The sequence below is a fragment of the Mesoplodon bidens genome, assembly GCF_964165515.1.
Source record: "Mesoplodon bidens genome assembly, chromosome: 4".
Lineage (NCBI taxonomy): Eukaryota > Metazoa > Chordata > Mammalia > Artiodactyla > Ziphiidae > Mesoplodon > Mesoplodon bidens.
This window is the reverse complement of record NC_138160.1, coordinates 151,364,831-151,380,460: the sequence shown is the minus strand read 5'-3', so window position 1 is coordinate 151,380,460 and position 15,630 is coordinate 151,364,831. Positions and strand designations below refer to the sequence as shown.

At 59.5% G+C, this 15,630-nt stretch overlaps 2 protein-coding genes across 3 annotated transcripts; one reads left to right on the top strand and one right to left on the bottom strand.

The window, feature by feature from the left end:
* Positions 1-215: 215 nt before the first annotated feature.
* Positions 216-7,265, top strand: NDUFS7 (NADH:ubiquinone oxidoreductase core subunit S7). The gene is made up of 8 exons (XM_081230761.1): positions 216-431; positions 2,117-2,150; positions 3,070-3,138; positions 3,659-3,776; positions 5,321-5,500; positions 5,611-5,657; positions 6,462-6,550; positions 7,096-7,265. Exons 1-8 carry the CDS (start codon positions 416-418, stop codon positions 7,191-7,193), a joined length of 651 nt encoding a protein of 216 aa, XP_081086887.1. The 5' UTR covers positions 216-415; the 3' UTR covers positions 7,194-7,265.
* A 615-nt stretch (positions 7,266-7,880) lies between these two features.
* GAMT (guanidinoacetate N-methyltransferase) lies at positions 7,881-11,172 on the bottom strand. 2 transcript variants are annotated; one of them, XM_081230759.1, is made up of 6 exons: positions 10,929-11,172; positions 9,760-9,905; positions 9,486-9,549; positions 9,131-9,198; positions 8,834-8,944; positions 7,881-8,277 (listed from the first exon to the last, which is right to left on the bottom strand). In XM_081230759.1, the coding sequence occupies exons 1-6, from the start codon at positions 11,107-11,109 to the stop codon at positions 8,137-8,139; spliced, it is 711 nt and encodes a 236-aa protein (XP_081086885.1). In that variant the 5' UTR covers positions 11,110-11,172; the 3' UTR covers positions 7,881-8,136. The 2 variants fall into 2 exon arrangements, with proteins under 2 accessions (XP_081086885.1, XP_081086886.1); XM_081230760.1 differs by lacking the exon at positions 8,834-8,944.
* Positions 11,173-15,630: the final 4,458 nt, after the last annotated feature.

Genomic DNA, 15,630 nt, shown 5'->3' with positions numbered 1-15,630 from the left:
CGTGCAGGCGCAGCTCGGGCCGCCCCTGCGGGCCGCGCATGCCTCGTAGGGTCGCGCCTGGAAGCACGCTTCAGCACCGTCTCTGTGGCGCAATCGGTTAGCGCGTTCGGCTGTTAACCGAAAGGTTGGTGGTTCGAGCCCACCCAGGGACGACCTTGTGCTTTTCCTTCCCCGAGTAAGAAGAGAGGGGACGGCTCGCCTTCTTTTGCTACGACCCTCCCCGCGCACTTCCGTATCCTTCTGTCCCGCGTGGGGCGTCCGGCGGCGCGCGGTGGGGGGGATTCCACAGAGGCGGAACGTCCCCGCCCGAGTTCCGTTTTCCGAGCACTAGCCGAGGCACTTTGGCCGACGGCCCCGGGGACCCGGAGCTCTGAAGAGGACGGACCATAGAGGTTGTCTGAAGGCCGAGGCCAAGATGGCGGCGCTGGCGGGTGAGCAGGTCGGGGCGGCGGGGTCGGGGCTTGGGTCGCTCCGGGCGCCTTTCCGCCCGGCCGCTTGGAAGCGGAGGCCGAGGGCGACGCAGGCTCCCAGCGTCGGGAGGGGGCTGGGGCGGGAGCCGGAGGGACCCAGGCTCGGCCCGGGATGCTGCCCTTGAAGTTTCCGGGAGGAGGCGGAGAGGGGGCAGCAGCCCCGACATCCGAGGAAACAGAGGCCCAGAGAGCGGCTGGAACCGCTGGTGGTCACGCGGCCTGGCCGGGCAGGGACGCGACCCCGGGGCACCCTGCCACCCCGGGAAGGGGACGGTCACCCCCAGAGAAGGCGTCCAAACCCTGGCTGCTCTGGGGACCTTCCCTCCGATTAGCGATTAAACGCATAGGATGAATTCACAGGGTTGCAAAGGAAAGCGGTTATACAGTTGCCAGCATACTGTTTGGGAACCGGGGGTCAGTTCGCAGTCCGGGTGCTTCATTATTCATGCCTGGAAAGCCAAGGTTTAGTGGCGGATCTGCCTACTGCTGTGACTTTGAAGGAGTGAGAAGTGGACACGTTCCTTTACACACAGTTGGCTGCAGCCTCTATGTCGGGGTTAGGAAACCACTGTCATTTCTGTTGGTGAAAAGCCTCGGTCTCGCTAATACTGCTGTGGTTTTGGCTACACTCAGATTTTAAGGAAAGGCCAATTTTCAGTAAGACGTTGGTGACACTAAAGAGGGTATTTTTCTTTCCCGTGCAAGCTCACCAGTCTGCTGAATCCTCACCAGCGGCCTCTTGCTAAGAATGTCTGGTCCAGAGGCTGGAATACCCTCACCTTGGAGGTGAAGGGCATTTACTGTGCTGTGAGATTACCCAAAGCCCTACATTTTCAGTTGGGGGAGCTGAGGCTCAGAGAGGGGCAGCTTGCACAAGAGTCCGGGGCTGGGCTATTAACCTGGACTCCTTGCCCAGCCTCTGAAACCCCGGAACTCCCAGCCCAGGGCTTGGAGCCTCGCTGATGTCTATGGGTTTCTTGACTTGACTCATGCCTGTCAGGCTGAGCCAAGGCCGAGACAGACACTGGGGAACCCAGGGAAGCCCTAGCATCAGGGGGAGGCAGGCGCCAGGAGGACATGTGGATAGAGATAGAACAGGGTGACAGGATCTAGAGGGCCTGGGGAGCTAGTGTAGACCCAGGCATTTGAGCTGAAAGCTGCCCCATGAGAGGGGTGCTCCAGGCAGAGGGGACAGCAAGTGCAAAGGCTCTGAGACAGGAGGGACACTGACATTCCTGAGGAAAGGGAAGGTGGCTCTGACATGGAGTGTGGGGTTGGAAGCAGGGGAGTGACACTGTCTGGTTCACATTCTGAAAGATCACTGTTGTGGGTTTTTTTTTTTTTTTTTTTTTTTTGGCTACACCTTGCGGTTTGCGGGATCTTAGCTCCCCGACCAGGGATCGAACCCAGGCCCTCTGCAGTGGAAGCGTGCAGTCCTAACCACTGGACCACCAGGGAATTCCTCTGAAAGATTGCTCTTTATCAATTGTTTGTTAAATGGAATGTAGATAGACTGAGGGTGAGAGGGCGGGTGCACCACGTGGGGGGCCTGACGGGCAAACACCTGGAGGCTGGACCCTCTGGGCCGTTTGTGGCCTCTGGTGCTGCCACAACTCACTGCCCCCACCCTGTGGTTCTTTCTGCAGCTCCCGGCCTGCTCCGTGGGATCCTTGCTCTTCGGTGAGTGCCTGCCTGCCTGCCTGCCTTCCTGCCTGCGTGTCTGCATCTCTGATCCTGACACCCCGCAGTGAGGCCCTGGCAGGGAGGGGCTCAGAGGGGGCTTTCAGGGGGCCTCAGGTCCGGGCGGGCCCTCCATCAGCACCAGGCCAGGGGCCGCCTGGCATCCAGCCCCACGTCTGCCTGCCCTAGTACCCTCAGAGCCCAGTCGCTATGTGGCGCACGAAAGGCATTCAGCATGTTTGTTCTGATGGCAGCCCCGTGTAGGCCTCCTTGGGACAGGAAGGCAGGTGGCTGCCAGGCCCTCGGATTTGGGCTGAGTTTGGTTTTTTTTGTTTTTTTTTGTTTTTTTTTTTGTGGTATGCGGGCCTCTCACTGTTGTGGCCTCTCCCGCTGTGGAGCACAGGCTCCGGACGCGCAAGCTCAGCGGCCATGGCACACGGGCCCAGCCGCTCCACGGCATGTGGGATCCTCCCAGACTGGGGAACGAACCCATGTCCCCTGCATCGGCAGGCGGACTCTCAGCCACTGTGCCACCAGGGAAGCCCCTGAGTTTGTTTTGATAAAGCCTTTTTCCTACGGATAAAATACACACTCACTGCAAAGCAAAGGGAAGACGGGGAAAATGAGGGAAGTATCAAATGAAAACCAGGCACTCTCTAGACCAGGGATCAGCAGATTTTTTTTTTCTGTAAAGGGCCAAATGGTAAACGTTTTTGGCTCTCCCTCTGTAAAAACAGTCCCAGACACCAAGGAGGTGAATAGGTGTGGTTATGTGTCAATAAAACTTTATTTACGAAAACCGGCGGTGGGCTGGGTTAGACCCCCTGGTCAGTTTCCCCATCCTGGCCCCAGGGTAACCCTGTCACAGCGTGTTGGGGCGCCCTGGGCTCCTAGTCATGGGCGGTCTGTCTCCCCGCAGCTCCGGCGTGGGCGCAGCTCTGCAGGTGCGCGGGGTCCATCCGACCTCGGCTGCTGACAGCCCGAGCAGGTGAGGTCGTCCTTCCCGGGAGCCCACAAACCCTGAAGTCCCCCCATCCCCCCACCCCAGCACAGCAGCAGCCCGTGGCAACTCCGGGGCACTCCCACCACCCAGCGGGGTATGTGAGGGGGTCCCTGCCCTCAGAGTCCTGTCCAGCCTGGTCCTGTGCGCCCAGGCCAATGGCTGCACAACTCCAGACCAGGAGGGCCCTTGCTAAAGAGTATGTCAGCTGAGTCTGTTTTCCAGACGAGGAAACAGCTCCTGAGAGGACAGGGTCCTGCTGAGCCTCAGTGAGGCGGTAGAGGCCTGTCCACACCATCTTTCACTCTGGTGTTGGGCAGGCATGTCCTGCCCCAGGCCAGGGCACAGTGCTGCTGCAGACCTGGCCTCACGGCTACTCCCAGTGCTGCTCTGGGGACCCACCGTGACCACGGCTTTGTCCTGCCCTCTGAGAGGCTGCTCTGGGCTAGGCCCGGCCGGGGATACCTGCCTGGCTGACGCCTCCCCTTGCTTTGTGTCCCATGCCCAGCACCCACCCCGCTGTGTCCCAGGCCGGAGCCGTGGTCCCCAAACCCGCCGCCCTTCCCAGCAGCCGGGGCGAGTATGTGGTGGCCAAGCTGGACGACCTCATTAACTGGGCCCGCCGGGTGAGCCCCTCCCCTTCTGCGTCTGTGGGGCCCCCTCTGGCTGTTCAGCCACACTCCCGTGGCTATGGAGTGGGCCGGACTCCCCCAGGGCCCCTCCGTGTGGGGACCTGTGGCTTTGATTCTGTCTCAGGACCCCTGCCTGCCCCCAGCAGTTCCTGGCCTGACTTCCCTCGGTGCTCCCTGCCCCCCGCATCGGCCCCCAGAGAAGATGAGCCACCTCCCTCCTGTTCTTCTTCTTCCATCTTCTGTTCATTCCTCTCTTTTCTCTCTTAACATAAAACCCACGTTTTTAACTGGAAATACATGATGGAAATAATAGCTCCTTCCCAGCAAATATCCTAATCCCCCACCCCACCCCCACATAGGCCGTGGGTCAGTCTGCGTGCTCACGTGCTTGTCCGTGTCTCCCCCGGACATGTGTCCTTTGTCCCAGGACAGTGGTTCCTTTCAGTGCTCTTGGGGCGCCCGGCTGGGTAACAGTCCCCCATTGACGGGCGGGCTGGTGCTGTCTTGGTGTCTGTGTGCGACCAGCGAGTCCACAGCGAGTGTCCCTCCAGGCCCACAGCTCCAGGGCGGCGATGGTCGCTGTGGCCGTGCGCTGTGGAGTCATGGCCCTGCTGTGTTGGGCAGCCCTTGCCTGCTGTGTGACCCGAGCCCTGTCACCTGAATTGGGACATCCACAGGGCAGCAGGGACCTTGGCCAGATCCCAGACTGGACACAGACAAGCAGAGAAAGCTCTGGTGGAGAACAGCTTTGGGGTGGGGGTGGGGGCAGGGGCGATATCGGGCACCAAAGGATGGAGGGAAGTCAGAGGGCATCCAGGAGGGCTTCCTGGAGGAATTGGCACTTTGAGTCCAGGCAGTGTTGGGAACAAGACCCTCCAGGGTGCTGAGCCCCAGGGTCTAGATCTGTGCTGTGTGTGGCCACTGGGCACTCAGAGCAGCAAGTGCCCATGTTGGAGGCTGGGATTTAGGATATGCTGGGTTATATGGACTGTATTATTAAAGCTAATCACACTTGGTTTTATTTATTTATTTATTTATTTATTTTTTGTGCGGTACGCGGGCGCCTCACTGCTGCTGTGGCCTCCCCTTGCGGAGCACAGGCTCCGGACGCACAGGCTTAGCGGCCATGGCTCACGGGCCTAGCCACTCCGCAGCCTGTGGGATCTTCCCAGACCGGACCGGGGCACGAACCCGTGTTCCCTGCATCGGCAGGCGGACTCTCAACCACTGCGCCACCAGGGAAGCCCACACTTAGTTTTATTTTTGTCTGTTTTTCTTTTTGGTAATGTGGCTGCTGGAAGTGTAGACCCACAGGCCTAACTCAATTGGCCCTCCTGTCACACAGTCCTGGGCTGGGGCATCAGGCTCAGGCCGATGACCAGTGTCCAGGGCGGCCTTCGGGGTCTGGAGGTCACATGGTTTGCTGTGGGCAGGGCCCAGAAAAGGCTAGAAACAGATTTTTCTATGTGAAATCGTCCAATTTCTTTAAACACGGTGGGCCACTTGTCCACTCACGGGCCGACTGCCCCGCCCTGCAGAGCTCCCTGTGGCCCATGACCTTTGGCCTGGCCTGCTGCGCCGTGGAGATGATGCACATGGCAGCGCCCCGCTACGACATGGACCGCTTCGGTGTGGTCTTCCGCGCCAGCCCCCGCCAGTCCGACGTGATGATCGTGGCTGGGACACTCACCAACAAGATGGCCCCCGCGCTCCGCAAGGTGGGCCCCACCGTCAACCCCACCCTCCCTTCCCCCTCCCCTCCCCCTCCTCCCAGCCCCCCCGCCCCGCCCCCAGGCTTGAGCTGCACGCAGACCCCCGTCTCTTCCAGGTCTATGACCAGATGCCAGAACCTCGCTACGTCGTGTCTATGGGGAGGTGAGTGCCCAGCGGGGCGGGGACTCCAGCAACAGACACACCGGTGACACATGCTGGCTTGTCTCTTCCAGTCTCGCTTCTGTGCTGCTTTCTGATCGGGGTTGTCCAGAACGTCCCCTTCTGTCCTGTTATAGTCACTCCCCCACCCCAACAGCCTGTCCAGTTTCGTTCTGTTTCTCTGTGTTATGACCACAGGAAGGACGTCCTGCTCGGGGGGGCGTTGCAGCCTCCTCACCGTCTAGCCAGCACCTCATTTCTCCATATCATTAAAAGCCATTTAGTCACCTGACTTTTTTGGTTGAGGTAGAATTCACATACTACAAAGTTCACCCTTTCAAAACGTACAATTTTGTGGATTTTAGTGCATTCTTAGTGTTGTGTAATCATCACCTCTATCTAATTCCAGAGCATTCCATCACCCCAATAGAAGCCCTGTCCCCATCAGCAGTCACTCCCCACCCCCTCCCCCAGCCCCTGACAACCAGGAACCCACTCTCTGTCTGTGGACTGGCCTGTTCTGGACGTTTCCCATCAATGGAATCACACGCTGTGTCCTTTCACGTCCGGCTTCTCTCACTGAGCGTCTGTTCACAGTCCCACCGTTTGTTTCTGTCCTGCCCGGTCCCACAGAAGGTCTCAGGTGGCCGCTGTCTTTCTTGTGACTTGTGTCCCAGTTTTGCCCTTTCCTGACCGCCTGGCACCTGCTTGAGGTTGGAAAGGGGTGCGGGTTGGGGGGCTGCGAGGAGGGACGGAGGCCGGGGTCGCTGGAGAGGCTCTCACGACTGGCGCTCCCCTCCCCACCAGCTGCGCCAACGGAGGCGGCTACTACCACTACTCCTATTCTGTGGTGCGGGGCTGCGACCGTATTGTGCCCGTGGACATCTACGTCCCAGGTGAGCCCCCAGGTGGTGCCCATGCGGCCCTCACCCGATTCACAGAATCCCCACAGCCCTGAGACAGCTCGCCCCCTTTTAAGAATAAGCAGATTTGGGTCCAAGAATAAGAGTGACACCGCAGCCTTTCTCCCCCACTGTCTCTGGAGGGTCTCCTAGTCTGAAGAGTCTGCCCCCATTCCTTTCCAAGGGTCCTCACCAGACGCTGGCGTGGCCTGGGGGTTGGCAGGCAGCCCACATTGTCCTCCCGGGTCCTGAGCCGGGTCATGTGGCGGGAGGGCCAGGGCAGCTCGGCCTGGGAGGGGTAGCCCAGGCCTCCCTCATCCTGGCTGGGAGGTCAGCCCTGGGGTCAGCAGCTGCCCACCATGCCCCCCTCTGGCTCCTTTCCCGTGGTGGGCCAAGCCCCCCAGCTCTCTTGGTGCAGACCTAACGGGCTGCTGGGGCAGAGGCCTGTCCTGCGCCTCTCCACCCTGGGAAGTGGCCTGGTTGCCTCCACCCGGAGGGGAGGGGGAAGGGCAGGAAGACTGAGGAGTCACCGCCCCCAGGCTGCCCGCCCACGGCCGAGGCCCTGCTCTATGGCATCCTGCAGCTGCAGAAGAAGATCAAGCGTGAGAAGAGGCTCCAGATCTGGTACCGCAGGTAGTGCCGCCGCCTGGCCGCCCTGCAGCGTCTGCGCTGTTACTGCAGTGGTGGTCAATAAACCCGATAAACCTGCCTGACTGCCCCTGCTCCATGTGGTGTGGGGGCCGGGGTGGGGGCCTGGGAGGTGGGCAGAGCGAGTGCTGCTTGGCGGGGTCAGGCCTGTCTCTTGTGCATGGAGATGCCGAGGCCCCTGGAGTGGACAGCCGGGTCCAGCGTGGCCCAGTGGGAGGCCCCACCCATGAAGGAGGGGAGTGGACGCATCCAAGAGCGGGTCAGGGTGAAGCAGACGACACCACGGCGACCAGCTGGGCACCAGGGCCCAGGGCGGACGGAGCCAGGGTGCCCCTGTGCTGGGGCTGGAGGGGCGTCGACTCAGAGCGAGGCATCGTGGTGCAGCCTGACGGGGTGGGACCAGAGGGTCTGGGCCTTGGGGCTGCCACCTGCTATGAGGTCCTGATCTAGTTCCACCTCCTCTGGGGACCCCAGCTGCCCACCAGAGGGAGAGCGGGAGGGGCCATGGGTGACAAATTGGCAGTGTCTTCAGTGGGCATGGCAGGGGGGTCAGAGGCAGGATCAGAAACTTTGGTATAGCCACTGTCTCGGTGGTCAATTTAACAGGTTTCTTTCCTTTCACTTTTTTTTGGAGGGGCAGGAAGAGTAAAGCAAGCACACGTTTGTGTCCTCAGGCTGATTGGCTAAACCCAGTGTTAGTGTTTATTTCATTCTCAGGACCATGGTAGGAAAGTAGTGGTCGTCCCCTTGCAGAGAAGGTTAGGGAAGCTTGCTGATGTCATGTGGCTGGTGTGGGTCTGGACCAGGGCCAAGGGGCCAGAGCCTGCACTCCCGGCCACGAAGGCGCTCAGTAGGGGTCTGGGGGTTAGGGGTTCCTGAAGCCCAGAGCCCCCAGTGTGGCATGGGCAGCTGAGCCGGTGGGCCCAGTGGGCTCAGTGCTTGGTGACCAGAGGCGTGATCATCTGCGGGAAGGCGTAATAGCGGCAGTCGGCTGGTGGGACCAGCTCCATGACCCGTGTGTGGATGTTCTCTGGCCGGAAGCCCACTTCCAGCAGGGCTGGCACCTGTGTCTCCTGGCCAGAGGGAGGTGCCGAGTCACCTCCAGGGCCCTGGGGCCTCAAGAGACACCCTGCCAGCCACCCCTACAAGTGCCAAGGCCCTTGGGGCTGGGCGGGGCTGCTAAGAAAATGCTGAAGCCCAGGTCTGGGTGGGAATCTCCAGGTGTCCATACACAGCTTCCTGGCTGTCATGGGGTATCACCAGGCTGCTCACCCGCACGTCCTCGCAGGCAGAGGGAACCGAGTGGGCAAAGGCCCAAGACAAGGGGTGGCTAGACGCATAAAGATGCACCCTGGGTGGACGAGGGCAGAGTGAGGGGATGCTGCTGGGGACCTTGGGCTGAATCCCTGTATCCTGAGGGCACTGGGGAGCCATCTAAGGTCCTTGAGCTAGGGAGAAACCTCTCCTAATTTACAAGTGGAAGCTCAGAGTCCACCCAAGAGATGAGCCCCCAGGGCCAGAGGCAAGGGACCCTCCCCAGGTCTCAGGTGACCCCAGCTGCCTCCCCACCCAAAGTCGCTGCCGGGGGTGGGGCGTGGGGCGGGGCAGGGAGCGCCCAGGCTGCGGCACCTCGAACATGGTGGTGAGGTCCGAGTACTTGGACTTCATCAGCTCCCCCCAGGAGGTGAGGTTGCAGTAGGTCAGGACGCCCCCCGGCTTCAGCAGGCGGAAGGCGTGGTCCTGGCCGGGGTCGGGGGGGACAGCGGTCAGGAGAGGGTGGGGATGGGCACAGGCGTTCCCAGCGGGCCTCCCACCAGGTCAGGGGGACGGCAGGAGAGGTGCCTCCTGTGTGGAGGGCAGGCGCGCCCACTGGGCTGACCCCCACCTTAGGGCTGGCAGACCCCGTCCCACCACAAGCGATCCTACCCGAATGAAGTTGAACTGGTGCGTGTGCCAGGTCTCCTCAGACAGCGGGTATGTGTCGTACAGGATCCCTGCTCGAGAGGACAGAAGCCACGTGGTCAGGATGCTAGCTGCAAGTTGAGGCGGCCGGGAACCCAGAGTTCGCTATGCTGCAGCTGCCCCTACGAATTGTGTCCCATCCGGTCGTTCTTGAGGTGTCCACGCACCTGAGTGCCAGGCTCCTGTATGTGTGTCCATGCCTGCCCCCCGGGCTCTGCCACCCCAGTGACACATCAAGGCATGTGTGCTTCAGAAGCGGGCAAAGGAGGGGCTGGCAATCCAGGCAGAGGCCCCCCACCCAGTGCCCAGAGCCCCTCACCATCGAAGTGACTGTCTGGCAGGGTGGGCGCCACCTCCTCCCACAGGCCTTTCAAGGGAACCACCTTGGCACAGGGGAGAAAGAAAGAGAAGGCTGGGGGTCAAAGGGGGCCCAGGACTTCTCCACCTGTTGCAAGGGAGGGGGCAGAGGAACTCCCAAGAGAGAAGACCACCTCCCCCATGTCTGCGGCCACCCCAGGTCCCCAACCCACTCCGAGGGCAGGGCCTTCCCCCTAAGGAGCGTGAGGAGCGGGACCTCGGGCAGAGGCGGGCACCTTGTGCGGCTGCCGCGGGGCCCAGTCTTGGAGCCGCTGGAAGACGCCCTCATTGCACTCGATGATCCAGTGCTCGTCGATGGGGGCCTCCTGCACCTTCGTAGCTGCGATGGCCATGCCAAAGCCCACCTCCAACACCCGGCCCCCTGGGCAGACAGAGAGCCCACGCCTTACACACTGGGTGGGGCTGGGGAGGCTGCTTGGAGGAGGGGGTGCGGGGGCAGGGCCTTGGCAGAGAGAAACGACTGCCACTAGGAGCGACCGGTTGGCAGAGCAAAGGTGGGGGGTGGGACAGAACACAGCAGCCCTGAAAGGGAACAGCGTGGGCCCGGGGCCAGTAGCCAGAGAGGGTGGCCTGCCGGGGAGGCCATGGACAGCGGCTTCTGGGCTGGACTACGGGGCAGGGCAGACCCTGCACTTTGAGCCCTGGCCCATGCTGTTTGCACTGAGGGCGCTTATCTCCTGATTTGGGTAGCGTCCCCTGCCCCCCCAACAAACAAGTCTACAAAGTAAGGGCAAGGAAGGACCAGGATTCAAGGCCCAGGCCTGGAACAGTGAGGGGCGGGGGTCGAGCCCCTTTGGGTCAAAGAGGAGGGGAGAAACGCCCTAACCGTGCAGGGACACTGGCTGTGCCCATTTGCCAGGTGGGAACACAGAGGCCCAGAGGTGGGCGCCCGGCCTCTGGGGGTCGTGGGGGGAGCCCTCGGCACCCCGCGGGCTCTGACACCAGGTGCAGGGCCACCCCCGACAGTTGTCTCCAGGCCTCAGCTTTACCAGAGCTATTCTTAGCCAGGGCAGGGCCTCCCGCGACTCCTGGGCAGGAACATTACCCACGTGGGCCTGGGCAGCACCTCGCCAGGCCGCCCCTCCCCTGTCTTCGACCTCGGGCGGGGTCCGGGCGGCTGAGTTCCGCGTCTGAGAACCCATCCCCCGACCCAGCCCGACCCCTTCCCGGGGTCGGGGCCTCGGTGTCTCCCGAAGAGAGGGCTCCCGGTACTCAGGGCGCCCGCAGCGCCCCAGGACTACCCCGCTGCCCTCGCGAGCGGCCCCGTTTTCCAGGAGAGGAAAGAGAGGAGCGCAGAGGTTCCGCCACGTCGCTGGAGAGCGGGCGGGCGCCGGGTCCCAACGGCCCCAGCCTCGGTCGACACCGCGTGCTCGGCGGGGGCTACCTCTGGAGGCGGCGGCGGCCGCCAGCGCGTGCATGTAGGGGGTCTCCCAGCGCTCCATCACCGGCTTGCCCAGGATCTGCAGGTGCGTGTCCGACGCGTCGTAAGCCGCGGGCGCCGCCTGCCACGCGGGGCTGCAGTTCTCTCCGGGTGCGAAGATAGGGGTCGCAGCGGAGGCGCTCATGCTGCGGCTGGACGGCGCGCCCCGGGAGCTGGGGAGGGAACGGCCGCGTCCTTGCAGGGCCTTCTGGGCAGGGGGCGGACGGGAGGCGGGGCGGGGGCGGGGCGCGAGCGCACTGCCCGGCGGCCCGCGCGGCCCCTAGCGGCCGCGGCGGGGAAGGCGGCCCCCCACTGTCTCCCGGACCCCCACGACGCCCCCGCCTCCCGGGCCGCCAGCGCCTGGCGGGCGGACTCGGCACCAGAGCAGCGAGCCCTCGGAGTCCTCACCCAGTCGCTTTCCTGCCTCGGTTTCCTAGTCTGTCACCACCGCGTCAATAGCCCCCTCCTTGCCGGGGTGTGAGGGTCTAAGGATTTTCCAGACACGGTTGGAAGTGCCTTAAGTATATAAAATCACTTAGGGAATTCCCTGGCGGTCCAGTGGTTAGGACGCTGCGCTTTCACCGCCCAGGGCGCGGGTCCGGCATCTAAGATGCCACAAGCTGCATGGCGCGGCCAAAATAAATAGAATAAATAAATACTATCACTTAATCTTCAGAAGCGCTGCAGTGGTTTGTTCTATCGTCCTCATTTTACAGGTGGGGAAACTGAGGCTCCAGAGGCAAAGCGGGTAATCTCATGGCCGGGAGGGCGGGGTGTGGGAACCCCTGATAAACCCCACTCCGACTCCTGTGTGGGGCTGCCTCTCTCCTTTCCTGAGCTCACCTCACCCCCCAGGTCACCTCAGACCCCAGGGGCCTGATGAGGGGCTCAGCGCACAGGGGCCTCCAGTGCTGGGACTGAAATACCCACCCCAGTGGTCCCCGGGCCCTCCAGCCCAGGACGGCAGGCGGGGCAGCCCTGCAGCGCCCACCCCTAAAGCCTTGCCCCACAGCAGCCCTGGGGGTCACTGTGTCCTCTGCTGGCCACGCTGAGACCAGCCCCCAAGGCGAGCTGGGGTTTCCTCCAGGTTCTGAAACATGACTTCCCCTTCCCATCTATCTGCACACAGGGGGCCACCGGCTGTGAGACTGGAACACCCCATCTGGGCCAAGTGTTTTTCACATCCCAGTGAACACGTGGGGAAACTGAGGCCCCGAGAGGCTGAGGTCACAGAGTTTGAACCCAGGCAGCCCTGCCCTTCTGTTTCCACCTCTGGATGGCTGCTCACAGCCTTAACGTGGCTCCAGAGTCCTCCCCGTGGCCCTTCCCACACCCTGCAGAGCTCCTGTGTCCCTCCTGCCCCTGGGCCTTTGCACATGCTCTCCCCTCTGCCTGGACAGCTTCTCCTCTCTCCTGGCCTGGTCTCCTTCTTTTTCTGGTTCATGCCCGAGCCCACACCTCCTCTGGGAGGCCCCCCGGGTCCCCCCAGGCTGGGTATGGCCCATTTGAAGCTGTTTCATCTCTCAGTACCTCTCTTTGGTATTTCACTCACCGAAGGTATTTCTTCATGGTTATATTGTCTGTCCGACCCGCCTGGCACACAAAATGCTTGATGACTCCTGAGGGCACATTGGGTCTAATGTGGTCTGGATGGGACAGCACGGATTCCATGAGACCCTCAGGTGGAGGCAGGATGAGTAGATGTCACCAGGCACCAGGGCTGGGCTCACGCTGAATTCGTGAGCCCATGTGAATTCGTGTTGTCAAGTTTCCTTACAGCTGTCCTGGTTACTGTGGCGGGGGCTTTGCAGGCATCCTTATGCCAGCATCCTTGGGCCACCCATGTAAACAGGTGGCACTCACTACTGTCACCCAACTCAAGCAATGCCCTGGAATGCCCGGCCCGAGACAGAAGGCAGGCTGTATTCATTAGCTACTGCTATGTAACAAATTGCCCCAAATGCAGCCACTTAAAGCAACACATGTTTATCATTTTTCGGTGGGTCAGGAATCCAGGTGCAGCTTAGCCTAGCCAGGTCCTGTGTTTCACAACCTCTGGCAAGGTGGCTGTCAAGGTGTCGCCCAGAGCTGGGGAAGGCGTCCGCTTCCAGGCTTGTTCACTGGCTGTTGACTCCATTCAGTCCCTGGCCATGCGGGCCTCCCTGAAGTGACAACTTGCTTCTAGCAAGACGGAAGTCAGAACCATTTGTCATCTGATCACAGAAGGACATCCCCTCACCCTGGCCGTATCCTACAGGTTAGAAGCCAGGTACACAAGGGTAGGGAATCCCAGGAGGCTATGAATATCAAGAAGTAGGGGTCAGTCTCAGAGGCTACTGCCCATACAGACACTAAGAGGAAGCTGAGGCGGTGGTCAACTAGGATCCTTTCCTGCAGCTTTGGTGCCCAGGAGATAAGGAACCGCCCGTGTCTGGCCAAGCTGCCACCTCCCAGTGGTTGCCTACATGCAGCCTGGACTCTATCCCCAAGAGTTGCTGAGGGCATGGCGCAATCTGGATGGCGACTCAGCCAAGGGGTCTCTGTTCCAGCCTTGGCTGGGGTCCTCTTCTCTCAATGGAGTGACCACTCTTGCCCAGCTGATGTCTTCAAATGAGTTACCGACACGTGGTTATTCATTGTGTCCATTTTTCTCAAGAGAGTCTAGCGCGCGTGTGCTGCTGTTATCTGCAGTTTGCAGACCCGGACTCAGAGAGGGAAGGTGGCTTTCTCAAGGACACACAGCAAATCAGTGGCAGAGGGGATGGGAACAGGGGTGTGCCTGACTCCAGACCACAGTCTTAAAAGATGTTTTAAAAGAAGGAAAATATTTATTTTCTGATTAGAAAAGGGACACAGTTGATCAAAACATTCTAACATTATAGAGTTGGCAAACTCTGGCCTGCAGGTCACATTCCCCTTCTGTGGTTTTGATACAGCCTGTGAGCTAAGAATGTTTTTTACATTTTTATTTATTTATTTATTTTTTGGCCATGCTGCGAGGCTTGTGGGATCTTAGTTCCCTGACCAGGGATTGAACCTATGTCTCCTGCAGGGGAAGCAGGAAGTCTTAACCACTGGGCCACCAGGGAAGTCCTGCTTTTTACATTTTTAAATGGTTGAAAAAAATCAAAAGACTATATCGAGACATGTGAAAATTATACAACAGTCATACTGGCATGTCTGTAAATAAAGTTTATAGTCAGGACCACTTGTTTACATATGGACTCTGGCACTTTCCAATTACAACAGCACAGACTCATTGCCACAGAGACCTGAAGGTTGGCAAAGCCAAACATATTTACTGTGTGGCCCTGAGCAGAAAGCTTGCCAGCCCCCCTTACAGAGCAGCCCACAGCTCTTTCCTGGGAAGTGAAACTCACCCATTTATTCAGCACATACTGAATTCCTCACCTCAGGGGCCCCAGCCCTGAGTCCTCTGGAGCTCATAGCCTACTGGGGGGATGGACAAGAATAAGTAATAAGTACATGACATAATTACAAGTCACATGGCAGCTATGACAGAACAAGGTCCCCATGATGCCTACCCTCTGCCCAGGTCTCTCCTCTACCAGGCAATGTCCATGTGGCTGTATGTTTTCTGCATATACAGTGTTACATGTAGTTATGTTTTAAAGTAAAAGGGACCAAATGGGCATTTATTTGTACATCCATGTTCTTAGCAGTATTATGCACAATAGCCAAAGGGTAGAAACAACCAAAGTGTCTATCAACGGATGATGAATAAACGCTATGTGGTCCCTCCACGCACGGGAGCATCACTCAGCCATGAAAAGTGGTGAAGCACTGACACTCGCTACAACGTGGATGGACCTTGAAAACACGATGCTCAGTGAAATAAGCTAGATGAAAAAGGACAAATACTGTCTGATTCTGCTCACAGGGGCTCCCTGGAGGAGTCACATCCACAGAGGCAGGAAGTAGATGGTGGGGGCCAGGGGCTGGGGGAGGGGCTGGGGAGTCAAATATCGCAAGTTTCAGTTTGGGAAGATGAGAAAGTTCTGGAGATGATGGTGGGGATGGTTGCACAGCAATGTGAATGTGCTTAATGCCACCAAGCTGTGCATTTTAAAAGGGTACAACGATAACTTGTATGTTACGTGTATTTTACCACAATGAAAAAAAGAGTCAAAACTATATTCTGTGTATTGAGTATGCCTGAACCCACGTTAGGAGTAAATTCAGGAAAGTGTGCACATACCCGTTTTTGTCCCACCGTTTGCCCTGGGGTGGGAGGAAGGAAGTGAACGGGGAGGAGGGAAAAGCAAACCGCCAAGTTCATTTTTTAAACAAGGTCTGAAGCAAATGTGACAAAAACGCTAACATGCGTTCGTTTCAGTGGCAGGTACATAGCTGCTTGTTGTTTTATCCCCGGTAGGTGTCTGTATTTTTTAAAGTATTTTCTTTTTTTTTTTTTTTTTTGCGGTACGCGGGCCTCTCACTGTTGTGGCCTCTTCCGTTGCAGAGCACAGGATCTGGACGTGCAGGCTCAGCGGCCATGGCTCACGGGCCTAGCCGCTCCGCAGCATGTGGGATCTTCCCGGACCAGGGCACGAACCCACGTACCCTGCATCGGCAGGTGGACTCTCAACCACTGCACCACCAGGGAAGCCCTAAAAGTATTTTCTTTTTAACAGCTTGTGTCTGC